We start from the raw sequence: 25763 nt of genomic DNA, 5'->3' as shown, positions 1-25763 counted from the left end.
GGCTGCCTCCTTCGCATCCTAGCCGAGGCGCCCTCCGCAAAGCTGCCGAGCCGAGCGGGGAAGACAGGGGCGGGTGGGCGAGCGAGCAGGAGGCTCGGTCCGTCTGCCCACCCGCTGGAATGCCGGCCCGGCCCGTTTGATTGGCTGAGGAGCGCCGGAGTCAGCTTTCACTGGCTTTTGCAACGATGCAAACTTTCCCTTGCTCGCTGGAGCAGAGCCTTTGGGGAAGGGGCTGCCCGGCTGGGTTCCTCCGGCAATGCCGCTTACCTGACCATGCCGGGCCAGGCAGCAGGAAAGGCCGGAGCCCCCGCGTCTCCCGTTGAGGCGACCCCCTTTCCCAGGACCCCGCCAAGCCTCTTTGGGCCGTTCCTTGGGTCTCTTCCTCTGGCATGCCCGAGTGGATGACTATGTCCCAGTACTCCATGAATTTCCTCCTGGTTCCCATCCCGGAATACCCGCTCTTGGAGTGCGCGCCCAACAAAGTCATCAAGCTGGTGGTCCTGGGGGGCAGCGGCGTGGGAAAGACCGGTAAGTGCCCAGGGATCCCCCCCTCCCCTCTGCACCCCCCCCCCCAAGAATAGAATAGAATTTATTGGCCAAGTGTGATTGGGCACACAAGGAATTTGTTTTGGTGCAGATGCTCTCAGGGTTACCTAAAAGAAAAAGAAAAAAAAATACCTTCATCAAAGGTACAACATTTACAACACAAATGATGGTCATAGGTTGCAATTTAACCCTTAATGATGAAGGGGTTTGTTTTCCTTCCCTCCCTGCTCCGCCATCACTCCCTCCTTTTGACCCGCTGCGCTTTCAGCCGGTTCTCTGTTAATGTTTGATAGATTCCGGAGCTCAACTTGTTTTGAGGGAGGCAGAAGTTCCGGAGATGTTTTTTTCCCTTTCCAGCGAAAGAAGCCAGATCTGGGGCAGGGGAAGCAGGAGAAAAGTCAGGGCAAGCGAGCCAGGAGTGGGCCTTTAAAAAAAGGCACCGCTGGGTTTCTTCGGAAGCTCATTGTCCTGGATTGGTCAGTGAGAAATCACCAGAGTAGAAATCAGCCATGAATGAGATAACTGCCCGATTGACCTCAGGCTGAAGCTGCAAGGGAGGGTTGATGGCTGGTCTGATGGTGGTGAAACCGGAGTGATCCTTCTCATAGAATAAGGGAGTTGGAAGGGACCTTGGAGGTCTTCTAGTCCAACCCCCTGCTCCAACAAGAGACTACACCATGTCAGACAAGTGACTGCCCAATCTCTTCTTAAAAGCCTCCAGTGTTTGAGCACCCACAACTTCTGAAGGCAGCTTCTGTTCCATTTACTGATTGCTCTTACCACTAGGAAATTTCTCCTTTGTTCCAGGTTGCTTCTCTCCTTGGTTAGTTTCCATCCATTGTTTCTCATCTTGCCTTTTCATGCTTTGGAAAATAGGTTGACCCCCCCCCCTTCTTTGTAGGAGCCACTCAAATATTGGAGGCTGCTATCACATCACCCCTAGTCCTCCTTTCCACTAGATTAGACATATCCAATTGCTGTAATTGGTTAGTGGACAAGCATTGTAATTTTGCATCTTATTTGTTTTATTGGTCAGTTTGTACGTCATCAGAGTAACTGAGGGCAAAGCACATATTAAAGTTAAAAGCAGCAAAAAGAATTCACAGAAACAACCCTCCCAAATTCAAATAATGCTTACTTTGTCTCTTTTCCCTTACAATCATTGGGTGTGGCAATGATTGTAAGGGTGAAAACTGGTCATCGTTCACTTTTTCAGTGCCATTGGAACGTCGAATGACCATTAAATGAACTGTTAGAAGCTGAGAACTCTCCGTATTAAAACTTGGGTTACAAATGTGACTTATGACTGGAATTGGGACCAGAATTTCCATTGCTAAGCAAGGCAGTTGTTAAGTGAATCATGCCCGATATTACAAACATTTTTGCCATAGTTAAGTGATGTCCTGCAGTTGCTGAGTGAATCATACAATCATTTGCTTGTGGGAAGCCATCTGGTGGTCATGTGACCCCAGGAAACTTCAACCTTCATAAATATATGCAGGTCCCCAAGTCCTTGAATTTTGATCATGTGACCATGGTGATGCGGCAATGGTCATAAAAGGGAGGATCGGATCATAAGTCATTTTTTTAGTGCTGTTCAGTTGCTAAATTTATGATTATAAGTTGAGGACTACCTGCATTTTTTAAAAAAAATAGATGTTTCCAAATGGTTGCAAGCTACTAACAATGGGGAGAAAAATATACTCTACAAAAATTATTCCATTCATGAAAAGAATGCTTCAAATGCTTTCATTTTTGCGGGAAACCGTCTGCCCAGGTTCTCTGTAAAAGCAGCAGTAATTGTTGCTTGGGGAAAAACAAGCACCGAGCATCCTTCCCAAAAAAACCCTCTCCCTCGACATATTTAAATTGTTCCAAACTAAAGGCAATTGGAAGGAGGCAGATTTTTGAATGGAGGAAAATTTGTCTGAGTCGGTGAGTTGGTCTGTATTGACTGGCAGGCACATAGAAGTTTTCTAGGATTCCTTGGCATCACTCTTAGATGCCTTCTAGATGGGCAGAGTATCCTCTGGCCTTCCAACTATTTGTTGGGAAAAGAGGGGAGACTCTGGAAAGGGTGCAGAGAAGAGCAACAAAGATGATAAGGGACTGGAGGCTAAAACATAAGGATGAATGGTTGTGGGAACTGGAGATGTTTAGTCTAAGGAAGAGAAGGACTGGAGTGAAATGATAGCAGTCTTCCAATATTTGAAGGGGTGTCACAAAGAAGTGGGGGGGGGGTCCAACCTATTTCTCCAAAGCATCTGAAGCCAAGACAAGAAGTAATGAATGGAAATGACTCAGGGAGAGAAGCAACCAGGAACTAAAGAGAAATTTCCTAACAGTGGGAACAATTAGCCAGTGGAGTGGCTTGCCTTTAGAAGTTGTGGCTGCTCCACCACTGGAGAGACTGGACAACCATTGGTCTGAAATGTTTAAAGGGTGCCCTGTCTGAGCAGGGGGTTGGACTAGAAGACCACCAAGGTCCCTTCCAATTCTGTTATTTTGTGTTCTACCATGGGATGGCTGAGCTGCTTAGCTCCTGGCCAGGCTGCAGCTCGGTCCCAGATTCTGAGTCCCTTCGCCACCAGTACCCCACTTGGAAGCACCTTTAAAAAAAAAAAAAAAGGCAGGAAAGCGATTGAGCCTGGGGCATGAACTGAGTTTCCCAGCCTGCACTGTGACAGGCAAGGTTTGTTTTAAAAAGAGCATAGAAAGAACGTTGTTTATTTTCTTTTTTGCTCCTTTAATTGGTTGGTTGAAAGACAGTTTATAGCAGTGTTTCCAACCTTGGCAATGTTAAGATGGGTGGATTTCAGCTCCCAGAATTCCCCAGCCTATTGGTCCACCCATCTTAACATTGATCAGACTGGCAAACTTTGATTTGTTGAGTTAAATCCAGTCCTCCTGGATGGGCGGCTGTCGTTTGACCATCATTTGGCGGCCGTCTCCAGGAGGGCTTTTTACCAAGTACGCTTGGTCCGCCAGTTGCGCCCCTTCCTTGACCGGGATGCCTTATGCACGGTCACTCACGCTCTTGTCACTTCCCGTTTGGATTATTGCAATGCTCTCTACATGGGGCTGCCCTTGAAGTGCACCCGGAGGCTGCAGCTAGTCCAGAATGCAGCTGCGTGGGTTATGTAACACCAATCCTGCGCGGCTTGCACTGGCTTCCTGTAATCTTTCGGGTGTGCTTTAAGATCCTGGTCACCACCTTCAAAGCGCTCCATGGCTTAGGACCCGGGTACTTACGGGACCGCCTGCTGTTACCTTATGCCTCCCACCGACCCGTACGCTCACACAGAGAGGGTCTTCTCAGGGTGCCGTTCACCAAACAATGCCGGCTGGCGGCCCCCAGGGGCAGGGCCTTCTCTGTGGGGGCTCCTACCCTCTGGAACTAACTTCCCCCTGGATTACGTCAAGTGCCTGATCTTCGGACCTTTCGCTGTGAGCTGAAAACACACTTATTTATTCAATAAGTAGACTGGCCTAATATTTTTAAATTTTAACTGGGGTTTTATCATTTTAGGGTTTGAAATTTTAAATTTTAAATTTTTTAATACTGGCCATTTTTTTCTAATTTGCTCGGTTTTAAATTGTTGTTTTAATTGTATATTTTTTTATATTTCTTATCTTTTGGCTATACACCGCCCTGAGTCCCTCGGGAGAAGGGCGGTATAAAAATTTAATAAATAAATAAATAAAATAAATAAAGTTGTTTCAGGCTAGTTACAGTGAGAACCCATGCAAGTACAGATAATCCTCCACTTACAACAGTTCATTTAGTGACCGTTTGAAGTTACAATGGCACCAAAAAGGTGACTTATGACTGTTTTTCACAGTTGCAACCTTTGCAGCATCCCATGATCACGTGATCCAAATTCACACACTTGGCAACTGGTTCATATTTACGATGGTTGCTGTCCTATGATCATCTTTTGTGACCTTCTGACAAACCAAGTCAATTGGGAAGCCAGATTCACTTAACAACCGTGTGACTAACTTTAACGGTTACAGTGATTCACTTAACAACTGTGGCAGGAAAGTTTGTAAAATGGGGCACTTAACAGCTGTCTTGCTTAGCAACAAAAATGTTGGGCCTAATTGACTAGCTGTATTAGGTTTCTCTTTTGCTTTTGTTCTGGAATTTGAAAGTGATATAAATATAAATCCCACCTCCCATTTCCCCCATAAGAGCCCTGAGAGGTAGGCTGGGCTGGGAGAGGGAGAGTTATGGGTCTAAAGTGCCTCCTGTGGCTGAGGGTAGGTTTGGACTTTATTTATTTATTTATTTATTTTTCGTATTTTTTATACCGCCCTTCTCCGAAGACTCAGGGCGGTGTACAGCAGAAATAAAATATAAATATCAAAGAGATTTAATTAATTAATTTATTTTAATTTATTTACATTTATATCCCGCCCTTCTCCGAAGACTCAGGGCGGCTTACAGTGTGTAAGGCAATAGTCTCATTCTATTTGTATATTTTTACAAAGTCAACTTATTGCCCCCCCAACAATCTGGGTCCTCATTTTACCTACCTTATAAAGGATGGAAGGCTGAGTCAACCTTGGACCTGGTGAGACTAGAACCTGCAGTAATTGCAGGCAGCTGTGTTTTAATAACAGGCTTCTTACAGCCTGAGCCACACCGTACTGTATAAAATACAGTATTCATTAAAAATCTGATTCAATAGGCTGAGAAATTTAAAATTAATGAGTAAAAAATTATAAAATAGATTAATCCCCTTAAAAACCCCATTAAAACCCTCAATTAAAAAAAAGACTTGGTATCTCCAGTGCCAGTTCAAAGCTTAACCACTATAAGATGCACCGGTGTATAAGACGCACCAAGATTTTGAAGAGGTAAGTAAGAGAAAAAAAGATTTTTGCCCTCCCCCAGCCCCCAGGAGCACTCTGCAGGCATCCCAAACCCAGGCATCCCAAACCCATAAACCCTGTTTATGAAAAACAGGCCCATTTTTTTGCAAAAATGGGACGGGCAGGGCTTCGGGAGGCCAAAAAATGGCTGTATTCGGTGTATAAGACGCACCAACATTTCCACCTTCTTTTAGGAGGGAAAAAAGTGTGTCTTATATTCCGAAAAATATGGTGCATCATACTGGCTCGTATCTGAGGATGCCAAGTGAGAATAAGCAAACAATATTTTGGGGCAACCATTAAGTCAATGTTATTGTATGTGAGAAAGACCTTGGGTGACAAGGTGAAGAGATGCTGCCTAGGGAACAGTCAGATAAGAGACATCAGAGCCCTCAGCAGGATAATGGGTGGAGAAAGATTCAGAAGAGACCCTCCCTAGTTTCTCAAGCTGTAAAGGAGACAGTGGGAAATTTGTATTTTCAGACTTGCTAGATTCTCTAGCTTTACAATAAAGTAGGATTAGTTTATCTGTCTGTGTTTACTGTCTGGTCTACCCAATATGCCTGACAACCATCAGCTCAGACTTCTTGAGAGTTCTCTAGAAGTGGGAGGAAGGGTCTCTGGAAGTAGGAAAAGAGATCCTTGCATGCAGAAATCTGGTGAACTTTTGCACGATCCTTTGTTGGAAGTAGATCAGGAGACACTGGAGTTGCAGTTTCCAAGCTGTGGGTTGGCTCCTAGGGCAAGATAAGATGGACATATGTGCTGCTGAAGGAAGACTAGTGCCTGGTGAAAGGTAGAAAAATCTGGCAGGCACCAAAGGAGAAGAACTACTTGGGGACAACCACTCCTTTGGCCAGGTGGTGGGCACTTAAGTAGCAATTGGGAAAAAGCTGTCTCAACATCCACAGATTGTTTCATGAAGTGGAGAGATTTCACCTGCAGGGTAGTTTATTGTGAAGAATTCTGGATTGTATCCTGAGATTTTAGGAGGAATTGCCCTTAAATATATTTGATCAAGAGGACAGAGATGATGGGCTCTTTCAGAAGAACAAATACAAATATGGACATTACTGTCATTTTAAAAGACATGCTAGATTTTGTACCAGAGTGGGGAAGAGAGTGACCAAGTGGATTACAAGATTTAATCTCTAATCTCCAGATGCTGCTACCTGGAGAAGAGACAATGTCTTGGCCTTGTTCTTCTCTTACTCTTCTTTTGGAGCCTGGATCTCGACTGGACTGGTTTTCAAAGTCCTCCTTAAAACAGGACACCAGGCTCTCTCAGAAACCACCAGAATTTACCCCAAAATTGCTTTTCCAACAGGCAACTGGACTTCCTTGTTTTTTCCTTTGAAAATGTTTTGCTCCTCATCCAGGAAGTGAATTCAGTTCTAAATGAAGTTCTAACTGAGTTAACACTGAAGAAGCCTCTTGGATGAGAAGCAGAATGTTTTCAAAGCAAAAAACTAAGGTAGTTCAGTTTCCTTTTGGAAAAGCACCTTTGTGGAACAACCATAACCTGGATGGTTGAAAAATCTCATCAAGATTTACCTTCATTAGGTGTGAACTATGAACATTCCCCCAACCACATCCAAGAATTCTATGTTAGGGGTGGCCTGTTTGGGCTTCATAACTGCTCATCTTGGCAGGGCTTCTTGGACACTTTGGGAATGTAATCTGGGTGAAACAAAATCCAGTAACCAAGATCACTGTGATAAATCTTATTAGATGTAGCTCATGCATCTCCATTGCCAAGGATGAGGGTTTATGTGTGTATGTGGGAATGTGACAAAGAGAAGTGACAATGTCAAGGTCCTTCCATGCACTCTGATTTTTAACTGCTACAATCCCTTTTAAAAGTTTATTTTCCCAGCCAGTTTATTTTTGGAGTTTGGTTCTGATCTCAGAGTCTGGCTGGAGATCTAAACCAGCATGTATCTCTCTACTGTAGCAACTTTAAGAGGAGTGAACTTCAATTCCCAGAATTCCTTGGCTAGCATGCTGGCTGGGGAATTCTGGGGCTTGAAGTCCACTCATCTTAAAGACACCAAGGTTGAGGAATGTTTATCCAGGCAAGCTAGGTCTCCATTTGGGAGCAGTTGCATGGGAAAATTGGTGGGGAGCACAAGGGTTAACCGCCCCCTTCTTCCTTCCTTCCTTCCTCCCTTCTTCTTCCCAGGGAACGTCATAATCTTTCACACAAGCGAAGTCAAGGGAACATCATGTTTCTGAAGCTTTGCATGCATGCTTGGATCTTCCCATGTAGACTCAGCCTCCACCAAACGATTTCACATCCATCCACCCACACAAAAGTGGTATGAAACCGGAGCTCAGAGCTGATCTCTTTCTGGCTTGCCTTTTGCTTGGAAGAAAATGCCTTGTTCTCACGTGACCTGTTTCCTCAAAGGAATAAGCTGGGCAGAAAAAAAAAACTCTGCTGGAAGTAAATTCCATTTAGTCAAGGAAGTTCAATGAGTTGTGACAAGAGTGACACCGTGGTGAAGGGTCACCCTTTCCCAGCCTCCCTGGTGAAAGAATGCGAGAAAGCCAGGCAAAAATAAATAAAATGGGAACCTTTTCAAAGTGTGAAAACACAATAGGTAATTTATAGCGAAAAGGTCTCCTGGCCTAACCTCCAATAACATCCAGTGCCCCTGACTGGGACACTCCATCATGTGGAACTGTTGGTTTCCTGGGGCTGCCAGTGTGAGAGGCACAGCTGAAACCTGAAAGGCGTCTTCCCTGAGAGCCTTTGGCAAGGGGTTCAAGAGACCCATTGCATTCCTTCGTGAGAAAGAAACTTCAGGCAGAGGTAAATGTTGGGGAGACCTTCAGTTTGATGAAAAGAGATCCTTAAGGGGAAGGGGAAGGAGATGGAGATGGGGAAAAAGGAGGAGAAGAAGAAGGGGAGAGGAAGGAAGAAAAGAGGATGGGGAAGTCAGTGTCGACTCCTAGTGACCACATCAATAGATATTCTCCATGTGGATCTTTCTCCAACCTGAGCAGCGTTTACTTGGGACCCAAATCAAAGGTCTCGCTCCAAACAATCTTTGTCAAGGTACGAAACTGCACACTGGTTAAAGGAAGGCAGCGCTCTCCACCTCCATTTCCCCCCCTTTTGTGGGGTGTTTTCTGATTTTGGAAGTTTAAATGGCTCTGAAGGTTTTTGAGGGCCATTTTATACATATTTTCTTTTAATTGGAGATTCCTTTGAAAATACAGTCTGCAGAGTCCTGTGCTCTGATGAAGTTTCTGTTGGGTAATGAAACACCTGCAAGAAAATAACCAACTTCAGAAGGCAGCAGGGACCTCCTTGCTGCTGCTGCTGCTGCTCCTCCTCCTCCTGCTGCCTTCTTCATCTCCTCCTCCACTCCACAAACCCCACTCCCTTCTAGTACTGATGATGTTACCTAGTAGGGTCATGAAGCGTCTGCAAAAAACAAAAACAACTGAAGCTCAGAGAGCAGCAAGGACTCTACATTTCAACCCTGGACTACGTTATGTGTATTGTATTACAACTCAGCTCTGCAGGGATGGGCACGTGTAATAATAAAGATAACACTCTTGTTAACTATGTGCTGGCTGGGGCGTGGCCTGATTTCAGAGTACACAAGAAAGACACATAAGAATGGGTGGGTGGGGCTTCAATTGTACCCTGTGGCCACCATCTTGATTTTTTTGGCCAACTTTGACAACTTCCCTGCAAGGCTGGCTCCTGATCGATATAGCAGTCCTAAGTACGTTTTTCTTTTCAGATAAAGCCATGGATGGTTTAAGACATGGGTCTCAAACTCGATTCATTGAGAGGCGCATCAGGGTTGTGTTTGACTTTGGGGGGGGCTGGGGGGGGCATGGCCAGGGTGGGTGTGGCCAGCTCTACTTCACTCATTTTGGGGGCGCTCCGCCAGTGAAAATGGGCTCCTGAGCTGCGATGGCCTCCTGCAGCCATCTGCCAGTGAAAATGGAGGTTGGGGGTGGGTGCGTGTGGCCGTCACGAGCTCCATCTTTGGCCACGACAGCCTCCTGCAACCCTCTGCCAGTGAAAATAAAACTCGGGGGGGCCACGCATGACCCTCATGAGCTCTGTTTTTGGCTATACATTCCCCCCCTCCAGTTCCATTCTCACTGGCAGAGGGCTGCAGGAGGCCGTCATGGCCAAAAACGGAGCTCGCAAGTTGCTCACCACAGGCCGGTCCTTCGTTGTTTCCAGGGCGGCCCCGCGGGCCAGATTTAAGCAGCCTTGGTTTAAGAAGAAGCATCTTAACCTCTGCATTTGTGAAGCGGTAGGACGATCTGCTGAGTCAGCCAACAAGAGGAGTCTCCAACCCGCATCCCTCACATTAATCACAAAATTCATCGGATAGTGAGACAGAACAGGCACCTTTAATTGCCCCTCTTTACCGCCGTGGCAATTTCTGGGTCCATTAAACATCCCTGTCTTTTCTCTTCTTTTGCAGCCCTGATTGTGCGGTTTCTCACCAAGAGGTTCATTGGGGACTACGAAGCCAACACGGGTACGTCTGGCTGCTGCCTTAGTATTTTAGTATTTAGTATTTATTGGATTTTTATACCGCCCTTCTCCCGAAGGACTCAGGGCGGTTCACAGCCACAATAAAACAATGACAATGTACAGATAAAACAATAATTAAAAAACTTATTATATGTATGGCCAAATTAAAACATTTATACCTTAAAAACCCCATTAAAATTTGTATCAAATATTAAAATTAAAACTATTTAAAAATTTAAAATTCCTAGGCCAGTCCTGCGCAAGTAAACAGATACGTCTTCAGCTCGAGGCCTTGTGGGTCTTGATGGGAGCAAATGGGGGCTGGGGCTGTCTGGTTCCAGAGCCTGGGAGGGCGAGTGGGTGGATGGGTGGGCAGCTCCCGGAGTCCATCCGGGAAGAGAACGGAGCCAGTCCAGAGGAGGGTGTGTGTGTTTGTCTGTTTTTAGGATTCAGAAATGTCTCATTTTCAGATCATCCCATTCTCAAATATTGCTTCTAGCAATGGCGGTCATAAATCAAAGCTTTGTGATTTACAGTCTGTGCCTTCCATAGGGGAAGGGGCTGGTTTTTTTAAGCCAGCATTGCCTCCATTGAGAGGCAGCTGAGAGATTACTTTCCTGGCAGTTTTAATTAAAAAGAAAGAAAGGATCAAAGGCTTCTGCCATGCAGCCACTGGACAAACAGAGGCCACCTCTGTTCTGCTTTTGTCTTCTGCCAAAGGATGAGGCTGCGAGGGCTTTTCAAAAGAGCAGCTTCAAAGAGAGGCTTCTGTTTGCTTCTAGTGCTCCGGAAAGCGGAGGGGGGGGGCTCTGAGTTTTAAGGGAGGGGAGGGGGCTTTTGTCATCTGAATTGCCCCAAATCCAGTCTGTGCGTTCCTGTGCAGCAACCAACAGCTTGGTCCGCTTACAATGAAATATCAACCTTTCCTAAGAGTAAAGGAATTAATTGCCTGGGAACGCTTGCAAATTCATCGTAAGAACGAAGATCAGTATAACTGTTCACGGTTGGAAAACACTTTAAGCCTGCACCACTCAGAGATGATTGGGAAGAAGCGTTTTGCAGCTCACACAAACACATTGTGTTTCTGCCATAGCTGGAAGAGGCCTTCTCCTGCATCAGGCTTCAGTGTAAACCTTTAAAAAGGTAACTCTGCTTTCACGCTTACTCTCAGGCAACGGTTCTCAATCTTACCAACTTCAACTGATACGGGGACTTCAACTCCCAGAATTCCCCAGGCAGCATGTGGAATTGAAGTCCACATGTCTTAAAGTTGCTACTGCCTTGAAGTAAGCATGAAAGGCACACTATGTTTGTGTGAGCTGCAACACTTCTTCCCAATCATCTGCATTCATTCATGATAATAATGTAGAAAAAAAAAACCCAGTGTAATGGTTTGCAAACACTGTGGAGTAAAGAAAATGGCTATTTTCACATATCAACTCCATGGAAATAAGGAAGCAATGAAATGGATAGATCTGCAAATTGGAGAAACTGCTTGTTGTTTTAAATGAATTTATTAACTGCTTCAGACAAAGGAAGTCTCAGCAGTCTACAGAAGCAAGAGCTGCAGCCAATGCAATAATATCAATAACATTTTGGTAGGATCCTTTTTTGCCGGCCAGCAGTGTTGAAATTTCACAGTCCAAAAAAGATTTTATCTGTCCTGAATGTCATCCCTTGTTTGATATCCGTGTTGTGAGGACATAAATTTGCAGTGGTAACTGTCAACCACAACAACTGATAACCTTAACCTTAAAGTTAGCCCTAAGCCATTTAGCAGGCAAAAAGGGAACAAGAGCCCTACAATAATAGATAATGAAAGAGCAACAACATATACTTAAAGTTAGAAAGTTACCATGAAAATTACATTCCTGGCAGTCAGGAACTCAAATGTATCCAAGGCCCTTTGGAACAATCAAGTTCTTAGGCGTCTCCAGGAGACCCTCCCCTTGCCTTGAGAGCCATCTGTTTTAGAAGAAGGGAGACCCCCCCCTCCTTAGAACACCAGCTTTAGGGTCCCTTCACATCTCATAAGGCTGGAAGGGACCTTGGAGGTTTTCTAGTCCAATGCCCTGTCATGGCAGGAGAATTTTTACTTTCCAATCGAGTGATTGTGCTGGCTCTTCTTGAAAATCTCCAGTGATGGAGCATCCACAACTTCCAGAGGCAAACCGTTCCGTTGATTAATTGTTCTCACTGTCAGGAAATTTCTCCTTCTAGGTTGGATTTTTCTTTACTGATCTTCCATCGGTTATCCCAAAGGTTCTTTTTCAAGAGGCAACTGGATTTTCTGGTTTTTCTTTGCAGCTGTTTTGCTTATTTTATTTATTTATTTATTTAATTCGATTTTTATACCGCCCTTCTCCCGAAGGACTCAGGGCGGTGTACAGCCAAAAGTAAAAAACAGACAATACAATATACAATTTAAAATACAAATTAAAAAACTTATTTTATAATTGGCCTAAAAACTTTAAAATATATAAAACTAAAACCCCATTAAAATTAATAATAGAAAATTTAAAATCGATAAAATTTAAGCCAGCCCCACGCGAATGAAAAGATGTGTCTTCAGTTCGCGGCGGAAGGTCCAAAGGTCAGGTATTTGGCGTAAACCCGGGGGAAGCTCGTTCCAGAGTGTGGGAGCCCCCACTGAGAAGGACCTTCCCCTGGGGGCCGCCAGCCGACATTGCTTGGCAGACGGCACCCTGAGAAGTCCCTCTCTGTGAGAGCGTACGGGTCAGTGGGAGGCATGTGGTAACAGCAGGTGGTCCCGTAAGTACCCAGGCCCTAAGCCATGGAGCGCTTTAAAGGTCGTAACCAACACCTTAAAGTGCACCCGAAAGGCCACAGGTAGCCAGTGCAGTCTGCGCAGGAGCGGTGTTACATGGGAGCTACGCGGAGCTCCCTCTATCACCCGCGCAGCTGCATTCTGGACTAACTGAAGCCTCCGAGTGCACCTCAAGGGGAGCCCCATGTATAGAGCATTACAATAATCCAAGCGAGAGGTAACGAGCGCATGAGTGACTGTGCACAAGGCATCCCGATCAAGGAAGGGGCGCAACTGCCGAACCAGGCGAACCTGGTGGAAGGCCCTCCTGGAGACGGCCGTCAAATGATCTTCAAACGACAGCCGTTCATCCAGGAGGACACCTAAGTTGCGCACCCTGTCCTTTGGGGCCAATAACTCGCTTCTCATCCAATCTTACCAATTGAGAAGAAGATTCAGAACTGAAGAAGCTTCTTGGATGAGAAGGGAAATGTTTTCAAAGAAAAACCCAGAAAGTCCAGTTGCCTCTTGAAAAAGAACCTTTGACCTGGATGACTGAGAAGCCCTACAGACTTCCACCCATTACTTCTTATCCTGCTCTCAGGTGCTTTGGAGAACAGGTGGACCCCCTCTTCTCTATGACAGCCCCTCCTCAAGTATCCAATCATTCCCTTTGTTAGTCTAGAAATACCTGGTTCCCTTAACTGTTGGTCCTATGGTTTCACCTCCAGTAGGTGGGGATCAGCAGCATTCCTGGGGCCTGTGGATTGAACTTGACCTATGAACTCTCATCAAAGGACAAGTAGTCTTCCACTTATAACCATTAGTTTAGACCAGGGGCCTCCAACCTTGGTCCCTTTAAGACTTGTGGACTTCAACTCCCAGAGTTCCTCAGCCAGCTTTGCTGGCTGAGGGACTCTGAGAGTTGAAGTCCACAAGTCTTAAAGGGACCAAGGTTGGAGACCCCTGGTTTAGACCACTTGATGTTACAGTGGTTCTGAAAAAAGTGACTTGCGACTGGTTCTCCCAGCATCTCTGTGGCCACGTGATCAAGATTCAGGCACTTGGCAACAGGCGTGTATTTATGGCAGCCTCCTTGGGATCACGGGATCGCCCTTTCTCAGCTGGCTTCTGACAAGGGGAGATGGAGGGAAGGTGGATTTGCTTAATTGTGTGATTCACTTAACAGCAACTGTGATTCATGTAACACCTGTGGCAAAAAAAAAAAAAAAAGGATAGTAAAATCAGGCATGGCTCACTTAAGATCAGTCTTGCTTAGCGACAGAACTTATGGTCCTAATTGTGGTCATAAGCCGAGGATTAACTTTTACATTACTTTGATGTAGAAGAATAGCCCACGGAAGGCATTTTCAACCCGGCTGCCCCAGAAGGTATTTATTTCAGGACTGCCTGACCTCCTGGTGCCTGCTGGGGTTTCTGCTCTTAGCAGCCACGGAGGGTGCAGAAGCCCTGCTCTGCTTCTCGTCCGTCTCCTGGGACTGACAGGGGTTTACATTAGCAGAAAGGGGGCCTGGATGGAGGCAAAGCAATACATGCTCTTACCGATTGGCATCTGATGTGGGCCTCTTGCTGATAGAATGAAACAGCCTCTGGTTTACAAAGGCCGGCGGAGCCGTAGATACACAGCTAGTCCTCGACTTATAACAGTGCACTGAGCGACCATTCAAAGATGTTGAGACTCTAGAAAGAGTGCAGAGAAGAGCAACAAAGATGATTAGGGGACTGGACGATAAAACATATGAAGAACGGTTGCAGGAACTCGGTATGCCTAGTTTAATGAAAAGAAGGACTAGGGGAGACATGATAGCTGTGTTCCAATATCTCAGGGGTTGCCACAAAGAAGAGGGAGTCGGGCTGTTCTCCAAAGCACCAGAGGGTAGAACAAGAAGCAATGGGTGTAAACTGATCAAAAAAAGAAGCAACTTAGAACTAAGGAGAAATTTCCTGACAGTTAGAACAATTAATAAGTGGAACGACTTGCCTGCAGAAGTTGTGAATGCTCCAACACTGGAAATTTTTAAGAAAATGTTGGATAACCATCTGACTGAGAGGGTGTAGGGTTTCCTGCCTGGGCAGGGGGTTGGACTAGAAGGCCTCCAAGGTCCCTTCCAACTCTGATGTTATGTTATGTTATGTTAAAGTTACCACGGCACTAAAAAAAAGAGATGACGACCGTTTTTTACCCTTTACAACCTTTGCAGCCTCCCCATGGTCACATGATCAGAATTCAGATGCTTGGCCACTGGTTCATACTTATGACCATTGCTGTGTGCCGGGGTCATGTGATCCCCTTTTTAAGGCCTACTGACTTGCAAAGTCAATAGAGAAACCAGATTCACTTAATAACTGTGGCAAGAAAGGTAGTAAAACAGTGAGGGGAAACTCACTTAATAAATTTCTCACTTTGCAACAGAAATCTTGGGTTCAATTGTGGTCATAAGTTGAGGATTACCTGTATGAAGTTTTTTTTGAGGATTACCTGTATTAACTTTGTTAATATAATGTTAGGAGTAGCACTTCTATACAGGTAATCCTTGACTTACAACAATTCAATTAGTGACCATTCAAAGTTACAACAGCCCTGAAAAAAGAGATTTATGACCACTTTTTACACTTACGAGCTTTGTAGCATCCCTTCAGTCACATGATTGAAATTTGGATACTTGGCAACTGGCTCATGTTTATGATGGTTGCTTAACAACCATGTTCCTAACTTCACAACTGCAGTGTTTCAGCTGGACACATGATACAAGTTGGCTTGTTTCTACTCACGGCGTCTGACACAACTGTGGCTGAGCTAGCCGAGAGTTTCACTTAACAGCTATGGCAAGGAAGGTTGCAAAATGGGGAAAAAACTTACTTAACAACTGTCTCGCTTAGTAACAGAAATTTGGGGTTCCATTGGGGTCGTAGGTCGAGGACCATGTATACTGTCCCATCAGATGATTCTGGCTGGTATGCAACTAACAGTTTCATAAAAAGAATCTTCCTCAGCTCACCCCTAAAAGCAGGGCTGGGCAATTCATTTTCGCAAGGGGCCACATGAGAAACTTCGACTGTTGTGGGAGGCTGAGCCAATATAACTGTGAAGATGCAAAGGTGTGTAGGCATGCACACACACACACAAACACACACAAATTGAAAAACAAAACAAAACAGCAATCCCCTTCAGAATAAAAGCAGTGCAGTTGTTCTGCATGCAAGGCATCCCCTTATTTACCTTTGCCTCACACGGGCTGGGCAGGGACAGCCAAAGGGCCGGATATGTCCCAGGGCCCAAGAAATACCCAGGTCTGCCTTAGAACAAGGATTCTTAATCCTGGTAACTTTCAGATGCATGGACTTCAACACCCAGAATCCCTCAACCAGCATAGAGTGGATAGAGAGAACACCTCCAGCTAGTCTTCAGGTTATGACCACAAGTGAGCCCAAAATTTCTGCTGCTCAGCGAGACAGTTTGCTAAGTGAGTTTTGCCCCATTTTACAACCCCTGTTGCCACAGTTGTTAAGCGAATCACTCAGTGGTGGGTTTCAAAAATTTTCGCTACCGGTTCGGTGGGCGGGGCTAGGTGGGCGGGGCAAGTGACTGAGTGGGCGTGGCCAACTTGACATCACTCATGCCCACGCCCACTCAGTCACATGACCCCCACCACCTAGCCACGCCCACAGGAAAAGGTAGGAAAAATTTTGGAATTTCCACCTGTCTACCCCCGCCCTCACTTTGCCAGTCATCCCCATTTCCCCTCCTTTAGCAGCCCTGGCCCTAGCCCCGCATCCTCCCCCACCACCGCCTCTTTGTTCCGGCTGCTTACCTTTCGTGGAGGCTGGTCCAGAGTCGTGGAGGCTGCTTACCTTTTGTAGACGCTGGTCCGGAAGGCAAGCTGATCAGAGTTTTTGGCGGCCCCCAGCCTGCCATCATTGCTGGAAAGCAGCTGGCAAAGAAACCTCCAAGCTGCTGTCTCTTTGAGAGCCGCTTTGTGGCTGCCGTGGCTGGCCTCAGGCCGCTGCATAGTACCGGAGGTTGCGGAAAAACCTGCTGTCGCCGCCGCTATGTTCTTTGCGCATGCGCATCCCATTGGACTTGCAAGGCAGTGGGATGCACATGTGCAAAGATCATGGCAGTGACGAACATGGTGGGTGGGCCGAGCGAGCGGCGACTGGGGGACCGGTTTGGGGGCGTGGTCAGCCACCCATCGCTACCGGCTCGGTGACCTTGGCCAAATTTCTGCCAATGGTGCGTGTGAACCGGTTCAAACCGGCTGAATACCACCTCTGGAATCACTGCAGCTGTTAAGTTGGTAACACGGTTCTTAAGTGAATCTGGCTTCCCCATTGAGTTTGCTTGTCAGAAGGTCTCAACAAAATGATCACATGACACTGGAACATTGCAACCATCATAAATATGAGCCAGTTGCCAAAGATCTGAATTTTGATAATTGAGCATAGGACATGCTGCAATGGTTATAAGTCACTTTTTTCAGTTCCGTTGTAACTTTCAGTCACTAAATGAATGGTTGTAAGTTAAGAACTTCCTATGTCCAAATCACCAGGACCAGATGGATTCAAAAGGAGCTGGCAGATATGATCTCAGAACCACTGAAGGTGGTCTTTCAATGTCAGTTAGCTGAGCTGCACTTTTGACTGGTGGTGTGTTCTACACACAGAGACTCTTGTGCGATGCTCTTCATCATGAGTATTTTTGGCATGGCCTTGTGACACAATGGAAACTCAGCTCTATTGGCTCCCTGTAAACATTTCGCTGCATTTATTCCCATTCCTGGCCGCCCAGTTGAGCAGAGATTTTTCAACAAGCCACAATAGAGGCAGTTTTTTACAAGCCGGTTTTGCAAAGACTTCACTTAGTTTTTAATTATTTCAATTTAGATCAGTGTTTCTCAGCTTTGGTGACTTTCAGATGTGTGGTTTCAAGTCCCAGAATTCCCCAGCCAGCCATGCTGGATGTGGAATTCTGGGAGTTGAAGTCCAGACATCTGAAAGTCTCCAAGACTGACTGGTTAGGATGAAGGAGCCGAGTGCAAAGACCAAATGGGTCGGATCAATGCACAGTCTGTCATATTCCTGCAGGCAGATCACTTTTAATGTACGTTGGGTGAAAGTCTACACTCTGGCTTATTTAATATTTCATAACAGCATCTAACAGTCTCTAAAAACCTTTTGCCTAGTTTCACTTTCTGAAATGTAATCATTCAACTACCGTATATACTCGAATATAAGCCGATCTGAGTATAAGCTGAGGTCCCCAATTTTACCCCAAAAACTGGGGTAAACTGGGGACTCGAGTATAAGCCGAGGGTGGGAAATGAGGCACCTACCGGTTGGGGAAACCCTCCCTCCCTCAGCTGAGAAGGCTGGCGGCTCCCCCGCCCCGCCCTCTCACTGCACCGTCCGGTAAAATGTGAAAAAAAAAACAAAAAAAAAACTCGAGTATAAGCCGTATAGACCCGAGTATAAGCCGAGGGGACGTTTTTCAGCACAAAAAACGTGCTGAAAAACTCGGCTTATACTCGAGTATATACGGTACCTCTTCCCCCCCCCCCCCTGCTTTTATGTGTTTTATTGTTAGCAACGGGAGGATGAGTCCAGTGAAAACTTTGCAGGGTCATCTCTGAAATGTTCCGTGATGAGAAATGAGCCAAGCAGCCATCAGAGTCTTGGCTCTTTTTTGCTAGGAAAAACCATCTTTGGCTCTGGTGGGCCCCACGAACCACGTTCTGGTTTTTGCGGCGGGAATCGATCGGTTTAAGTTAAAAATAATAATTGGTCTGGTGTGAAAAGGAAAAAAAAATTAAAAAGAAGTTTAAAAGGTACTCATACAGTGGCTGGAGCAGAAGTGGGTTTCAGCAGGTTCTGACCAGTTCTGGACAACCGGTAGGGGAAATTTTGAGTAGTTTGGAGAACCGGTATTAAAAATTCTGACTGGCCCCACCCCCATCTATTCTCTGCCTCCCGAGTCCCAGCTGATCGGGAGGGAATGGGGACTTTACAGTGTCCTTCCCCTGCCACACCCACCAAGCCACGCCCACTGAACTGGTAGTAAAAATATTTGAAACCCACCACTGGGCTGGAGTTAGGTTAGGGTCTTCACCCTCAAGGCAGAATCTGAATAATGGATTGAAATCCCCTGGAAGTAGATTCAGATGGCGTTTAGGAGGAAACTATTGGGGAGGGGAGGGGAGGGAAGGGAAAGGGAAAGGGAAAGGGAAAGAAAGGAAAGGAAGGAAGAGGAAAGGAAAGGAAACGAAGGAAGAGAGAGGGGAAAGGAAGGGAAGAAGAATTACTATCACTGGTAGTATAACCATTACTTGCAACCATTCATTTAGTGACCAAAGTTGCAATGTCATAAGTAAAAAAAGTGACTTATGACCATTTTTCACACTTACGACCATCTCTGGTCATGTGATCAAAATTTGGACGCTCGGCAACTGACTCATATTTATGACGGTTCCTGTGTCCCGTGGGTCACGTGATCCCCTTTTTGCAACCTTCTGACAGGCAAACTCAACGGGGAAGCCAGATTCACCTTAAGAATTGCAGTGATTCACTTAACAAATGTGGCAAGAAAAGTCATAAAATGGTGCAAAGCTCAACTTTGTCTTCCTTAGCAATGGAAATTTTGGGCTCAATTTTGGTCGTAAGTCAAGACCTACCTGTGGTAATAATAGTGCATTAAACTTTTGTGCCTCCTGGCTCTCAACATCCTTGCCTTAGAAGCAAGGAAAGTGGGGGGAGGATCTTCCTGTTTGGGGCAAAATTGGAGGAAAGTCAGATGAATCCATGCCGTCTCTGATATATTAATTATCTTCCCGTTTTTCTTTCTTTCTCCTTAGGTGCTTTATACTCCAGAAAATTCACCGTTGATGGAGAACAGATTTCCTTACAAGTCCAGGATACCCCATTTGTTTCTCTGGAGGTATAAAGAGTAATTCCAAATAGCATTTGATCTCTTAACCAATGCAGCCAAAGTATCCACAGGATGTGGCCAAAATACAACTAGTCCTCGACTTACAACAGTTCATTTAATGACCGAAATTACAATGACACTGAAAAAAGAGGTTTATGTTTGTTTTTCGTACTTACAACCCTTGCAGCTTCCCTATGATCATGTGATCAAAGTTCAGATGCTTCTCAGCTGACTCATATTTATGACCGTTGCAGTGTCCCAGGGTCAGGTGATCCCCTTTTGCGATCTTCTGACCAGCCAAGTCAGTGGGGAAATCAAGTTCACTTAACAACCGTCTTACTAATTTCACTGCACTGATTCACTTAACAACTGTGGCAAGAAAGGTCGTAAAATGGTGCAAAACTCACTTAACAAATTTCTCACTGAGCCACATAAATTCTGGGCTCAAGTGTGGTTGTAAGTGGAGAACCACCTGTAGTGGCCACAAAGGTGCAGTTAAAGCTCTCTGAGATACAGCTATAGATGGACAGAGCTGTGAGGGCAGCTACGGGACTTATCTGACCGCATCCTATGGACAGCCCTGAAATCCGGACAGCGCGTCCCAGTTGGGGAAACAAAGAGGAAAGAAGGAAGGAAAGAGGGGAAGAAGGAAAAAAAGGAAGGATCCTTGTTGCTATTTGTGAACTTGGCTTGTACCCATGCAATGAAAGATTTCATTTAGTTGGTTGGTTGGTTGGTTGGTTGGTTGTCAAACATGTACAAGATAACAAGTATAGGTATGAACATAAACATAAAGGAAGTAAATGCAGATAAATGGGGACAGTAGGACAGGGACGGTAGGCATGCTGGTGCGCTTTTGCACGCCCCCTTTAGGGACCTCTTAGGAATGGGGTGAGGTCCACGGAAGACAGTTTAAGGTTGAAGCTGTGAGGGTTTGAGGATGTAACAACGGAGTCAGGTAGAGCATTCCAGGCGTTGACCACTCCGTTGTTAATGTCGTATTTTCTGCAATCGAGTTTGGAGCAGTTTACCTTGAGTTTGCAGCAATTGTTTGCCCGTGTACTATTGTGGTTAAAACTGAAGAAGTTGTTGACAGGCAAGATGTTGTAGCAGAAAATTTTGTGTACTATGCTTAAATCGGACCGCAGGCGGTGCAATTCCAGATTGTCCAAGCCCAAAATTTTAAACCTGGTGGCCTAGAGAATTCTATTGTGAGTAGAGGAGTGGAGTACTCTTCTCTTGAAATACCCCTGAACCCACTCAATCATGTTAATGTCTGAAATACAGTGTGGATTCCAGGCGGACGAACTGTATTCAAGATTTGGTCTGGCAAAGGTTTTGTATGCTTTAATTAGCAATGCAATATTATCGGAGAAGAAACTTCGCAAAGTTTGTTGATTTACATTCCAAATTTCTAGGCCACCCAATTCCAACATCCTAATTGGCTCAGTCCCAAGATTAATTTTCAGTAGAAGGGATAATTGCTGATTTCAGGGAGGAAAAGAGGCAGACCGTGGTAGGATGTGCTTCCGAGCCTCTACCTTGTGCATCTTTCTTGATCTTGAAGATTTAGAGCCATGATTTATGGATTAAGAAAATGGGCACCTTGTCCTTTTGTAAAGGAGACCTCGGTAGGGAAGCCTCGCCTCGCCTGTCAGGCTGTTTTTAGCTCTGTTCAAAACAATAATTTCCAGGCAAATGTTTTGTAAGCAGGTGGTTGCGCATCCCAGACAAACTCAGTTTCAGCCCTGGATGGCCAGGAACAAATAGAGAAACCAGAGCCTGCTTAGCAGCAGTTCCATCCCACCCTTTTTAAAACAATTTTTTTTAAATAATAAAAGAAAAAGAACAAAACACAAGAAATGCCTACATTGTCAACGAGGATAAATGTCTCACTTAGCAACAGAAATTTGGGACTCAATTGTGATTGTAAGTTGAAGACTACCTGGAGAGCAACATAGATGATGAGAGGGCTGGAAGCTAAACTAGTTAAGGGAACTAGGTATGTCCGCCGCGAACTGAAGACATACCTTTTTATTCGCGCGGGGCTGGCTTAAATTTTAAATTTTAAATTATATAAATTTTATCGATTTTAAATTTTCTACTAATTTTAAATGGGGTTTGGTTTTATAAATTTTAAAGTTCTAGGCTAATTATAATAAGTTTTTTAACTTGCATTTTAAATTGTATACTGTGGTGTTTGTATTTTATTGTTGCCTGTACACCGCCCTGAGTCCTTCGGGAGAAGGGCGGTATAAAAATCAAATAAATAATAATAATAATAATAATAATGTCTAGTTTGTTCAGAACTTGGTTTTTAAGACTTAGATTCAACTCCCAGAGTTCCTCAGCCAGCTTTGCTTTGCTGGCTGAGGAACTCTGGGAGTTGAAGTCCACAAGTCTGAAAAGAGCCAAGTTTGCAGGCCCCTGGGCTAGCCTATCAAAGAGACCCATTAGGTGGAACATGGTAACTGTCTTCCAATACGCGAGATGCTGGCACAATAAAGAGGGGATTGGTTCATCCTCCAAAGCACCAGAGGGCAGGACAAGAAGCAGAAGATCTGGGAGATCATCCAAGAGAGACCCCACCTAGAAGTAAGGAGGAATTCCTTGATCATTAGAACAATTAATGAATGGAACAGCTTCCTTCCAAGAGTTGTGGCTGCTCCACCGCTGGAGGTTTTCAACATTGGATAGTCATTTGTCTTGGATAAAATAAGGTTTCCTGCCTTGGGCAGGGGGTTGGACTAGAAGACCTCCAAGATCCCTTCCAGCCTATGAGTCGGCAGGATTACAGAAAGTGTTTGGATTGGGACTGATGGCAGACTGGAGACAGCCCTGCTCTTGCCCTGCTGACATTGGGAATCATTTATCAAGCTCATTGCTTCCCGCTTGAGCAGGAAGATGCTTCCCGTCACATTGATTGAACCTCCTCACTATAGATGCTGACTCAGCAGCCGGGTTTCCAAAGTCTGGCTGCAATAACCACACACTTTGAAGTTGCCGTGGTGGAGGGGCTGCCATCGACTGTAGGATTATAAAGTTCAGAAATAAAACAAAAAATCAAGTCAAAAGTGTAGTCTGAACGTTGAGGGAATAGGATAAACTCCCAGCACATCGATTCTCACATCTGTCAGAGGAAACATACTTGAGCCAGGTCGGTCCAAGCTTTATGTTACTCTACACTCTGATGTTGTGTCTTGCCCGCTCTCACCGCAGCCGGGGTCTGCTTATCTGCTTCCGAACGCTGAAGAATGTCCTCCCGGTCCCAGCCCTGGCTCCATGCCCAAGCAGGCTGCAGAGGAGGGAGCACCCCCCGGCCCCAGCCCTGGCTCCATGCCCAGGCAAACGGAGCAGCTAGACCCCTCCCCCCTCCTCCACAGCATGTGAGCCTGAGGAAAGTTTATTTCCAACAGCTGCTGATTGGAGTGACCCTCGCATCAGAAGACTGGATAGGCGGAGGCAACAGAAGGAAGGGAGGGGCAGGCCTTAATGAGTGCTGAGTCATGGAGCCACACCCCATGGCCTATATAAAGGATCTGCTTTCTGGCATTCTCTGAGTCAGGCAAAGTCGAACTTATCTTGCTGAAGTCACTTTCTGGTCTCCTGCCTGCTCTGAGGACTTTGCTAGGACTTTGGGCAGAGCTGCAGAGGCAAGCCTGATTCGGATTTCCTGACCCAGCTGTCAGCGGAGGAGGGGGACACGACATCCGATCTGTTTCATCTGGGCTAGGTTTGTTCTGTGAGTTGTGGTTGTCAACCATAGTTTGTGGATGACTGTCTTATACAGGTAGCCCTCAACCACAATTGAGCCCCAAATTTCTGTCGTTAAGCGAGACATTTATTAAGTGACATTTTTATCCCATTTTGCAACTTTTCTTCCCACGGTTGTTAAGTGAATCCCTGCACTTAAGTTAAGTTAGTAACACGGTTGTTAAGTGAATCTGGCTTCCCCCTTGACCTGGCTTGTCAGAAGGTTGCAAAAGGGGGTCGCATGAACCCAGGATCCTGCAGCTGTCATAAATAAGAGTCAGTCGACAAATGTCTGAATTTTGATCAGGTGATCACAGGGGTACTGGAATGATCGTAAGTGTGAAAAACGGCCCTAAGTCACATTTTTCAGTGCCGTTGTAACTTTGAACGGTGACTAAACGAACTGTTGTAAGTCAGGGACTACCTGTAGTGACTCAGCAATTGATTTCTTTGACAACCTCAATGTGTGAATCTGGTTTTGACCTTTGGTCAACTGTCACTTAGCTCTTTCCTCCTGGTTTTTGATGACAGGACGAGAATGACGCCATCTGTTGCCAGGAGCAGATAAACCGGTCTATTTATTGGGCTGACGGCTTCGTCTTCGTCTACTCCATCACGGACTATGAAAGCTACCGTGTCATCCGCCCGTTGCACCAGCACATCCGCAAGATTCACCCCAACGCCAACATCCCTTTGCTGCTGATGGCCAACAAAGGGGACCTGCTCCGAGCCAGGCAGGTGTCCACAAAGGAGGGCCACCAACTTGCCAACGAGCTGGGCTGCCCGTACGCGGAGGTCTCTGCGCGGGAGAACTGCGAGGGGGTTCACGGGGCCTTTCAGCAGCTGTGCCAGGAGCTGAGCCGGATCATTGGGAATTGCAATGGGGAGAAGCGGAGGGGCCTCCATCTCATCCGGCCCAAATCGCCCAACATGCAAGAACTGAAAAGGAGGCTCAAGCAAGCCTTGTCTTCCAAAGGCAAAACCGCCACCATGCTCTGATGAATTTTGAAGTGACCCTTTGGGCTGGGCCATAGCAGGCCAAGAATAGCCAGGTGGGCCTAGTGACGGTCAGCTTGCCAGCTGTTTTGGGGGTGAAAGAAGTCCTTCTCAGAAATGAGACTAGGATGGCTGGGAATTTGGGGAGTTAAGCCTTTTCACTCGGCCAGGGGTCTCCAAACCTGGCAGCCTGCTGGCTGGGGAATTCTGGGAATCGAAATCCACAAGACTTAAAGTCGCCAAGTTTGGAGACCCCTGCACTCCAAACCAAGAGGGTCCAAAGGAAAGGTGGACCTTCATTCTCAGGATTAATTTCAGCTTCTTCACCTACATGAGACAAACAGGTGAATACCTCTACCTGTCCACTCCCATTTGGCTTCAGTCATCAACTTGGTTCTTTCCCCATGTGTCAGACAACTGTCTTCTCTAGTGTTTAGGTGCCAAATGTATGTTTATGTATGGCCTTTAAAGGAAAAAAATAACCACACATATAAATGTCTTAAACACGGTTATGAAACTGACAGGACAAGAAGAGAGCTGGTGGGTGGTCTCTCCATTGGACAATCTGCTCCTGCTGTACAGGAACCTTCTGCCTTTCTGTTCTACCATAGCAACAACCAGCACAACTTTTTCAGAGGAAAAACTCCCTTCCTCCCTCCCTCCCTCCCTCCCTCCCTGTTCCACCATACCAACAACCAGCACAACTCTTTAAGAGTAGAAGGGAAAACAACCCAATTCTTTCCTTTTCCTTATTTTACGATGGATTATTTCAGAGGACTAATCCATGGTTTATCTATGGCCATCCAAACACTTGAAATGAATGACTTGTTTATCATTACCGTTGACCTCATAAATGTTACAAACGATCTGGAGTTTTGTTATTCATACATGGAATGAATGAAATTCACCGGGGAGTTAATTGGGTTTGAGCTCGTTAAAAGTATAGGTAGTCCTCAATTTACAACTGTTTGTTTAATGACCGTTTGAAGTTACGTCAGCAAAAAGCGGCTTAAGATCAGTCTTGCACTAATGATTGTCCCGACCTTCCCGACAGAATCACAGGGTTGTGATTCTGGTGATTGGCAACTGTGGCATGTTTATTATTATTATTATTTATTTGATTTTTATACCGCCCTTCTCCCGAAGGACTCAGGGCGGTGTACAGGCAAAAATAAAAACAGGTAATACAATATACAATTTAAAATACGAATTAAAAAACTTATTTTATAATTAGCCTAAAAAGTTAAAATATGTAATAAACTAAAACCCCATTTAAAACTATTAATAGAAAATTTAAAATTGATAAAATTCAAGCCAGCCCCGCGCGAATGAAAAGATGTGTCTTCAGTTCGCGACGGAATATCCGA

General features: G+C 45.5%; 1 protein-coding gene across 1 annotated transcript; it reads left to right on the top strand.

The window, feature by feature from the left end:
- The first annotated feature begins 138 nt into the window (after nucleotides 1–138).
- On the top strand, nucleotides 139–25275 carry LOC131205020 (ras-like protein family member 11A-like). The gene is made up of 4 exons (XM_058196809.1): nucleotides 139–528; nucleotides 9885–9941; nucleotides 19574–19656; nucleotides 23932–25275. Exons 1-4 carry the CDS (start codon nucleotides 390–392, stop codon nucleotides 24397–24399), a joined length of 747 nt encoding a protein of 248 aa, XP_058052792.1. The 5' UTR covers nucleotides 139–389; the 3' UTR covers nucleotides 24400–25275.
- The last annotated feature ends 488 nt before the right edge of the window (nucleotides 25276–25763 follow it).

Source organism: Ahaetulla prasina, chromosome 11 (genome assembly GCF_028640845.1).
Source record: "Ahaetulla prasina isolate Xishuangbanna chromosome 11, ASM2864084v1, whole genome shotgun sequence".
Classification (NCBI taxonomy): Eukaryota; Metazoa; Chordata; class Lepidosauria; order Squamata; family Colubridae; genus Ahaetulla; species Ahaetulla prasina.
This window is presented reverse-complemented; position numbering and strand designations above follow the sequence as displayed.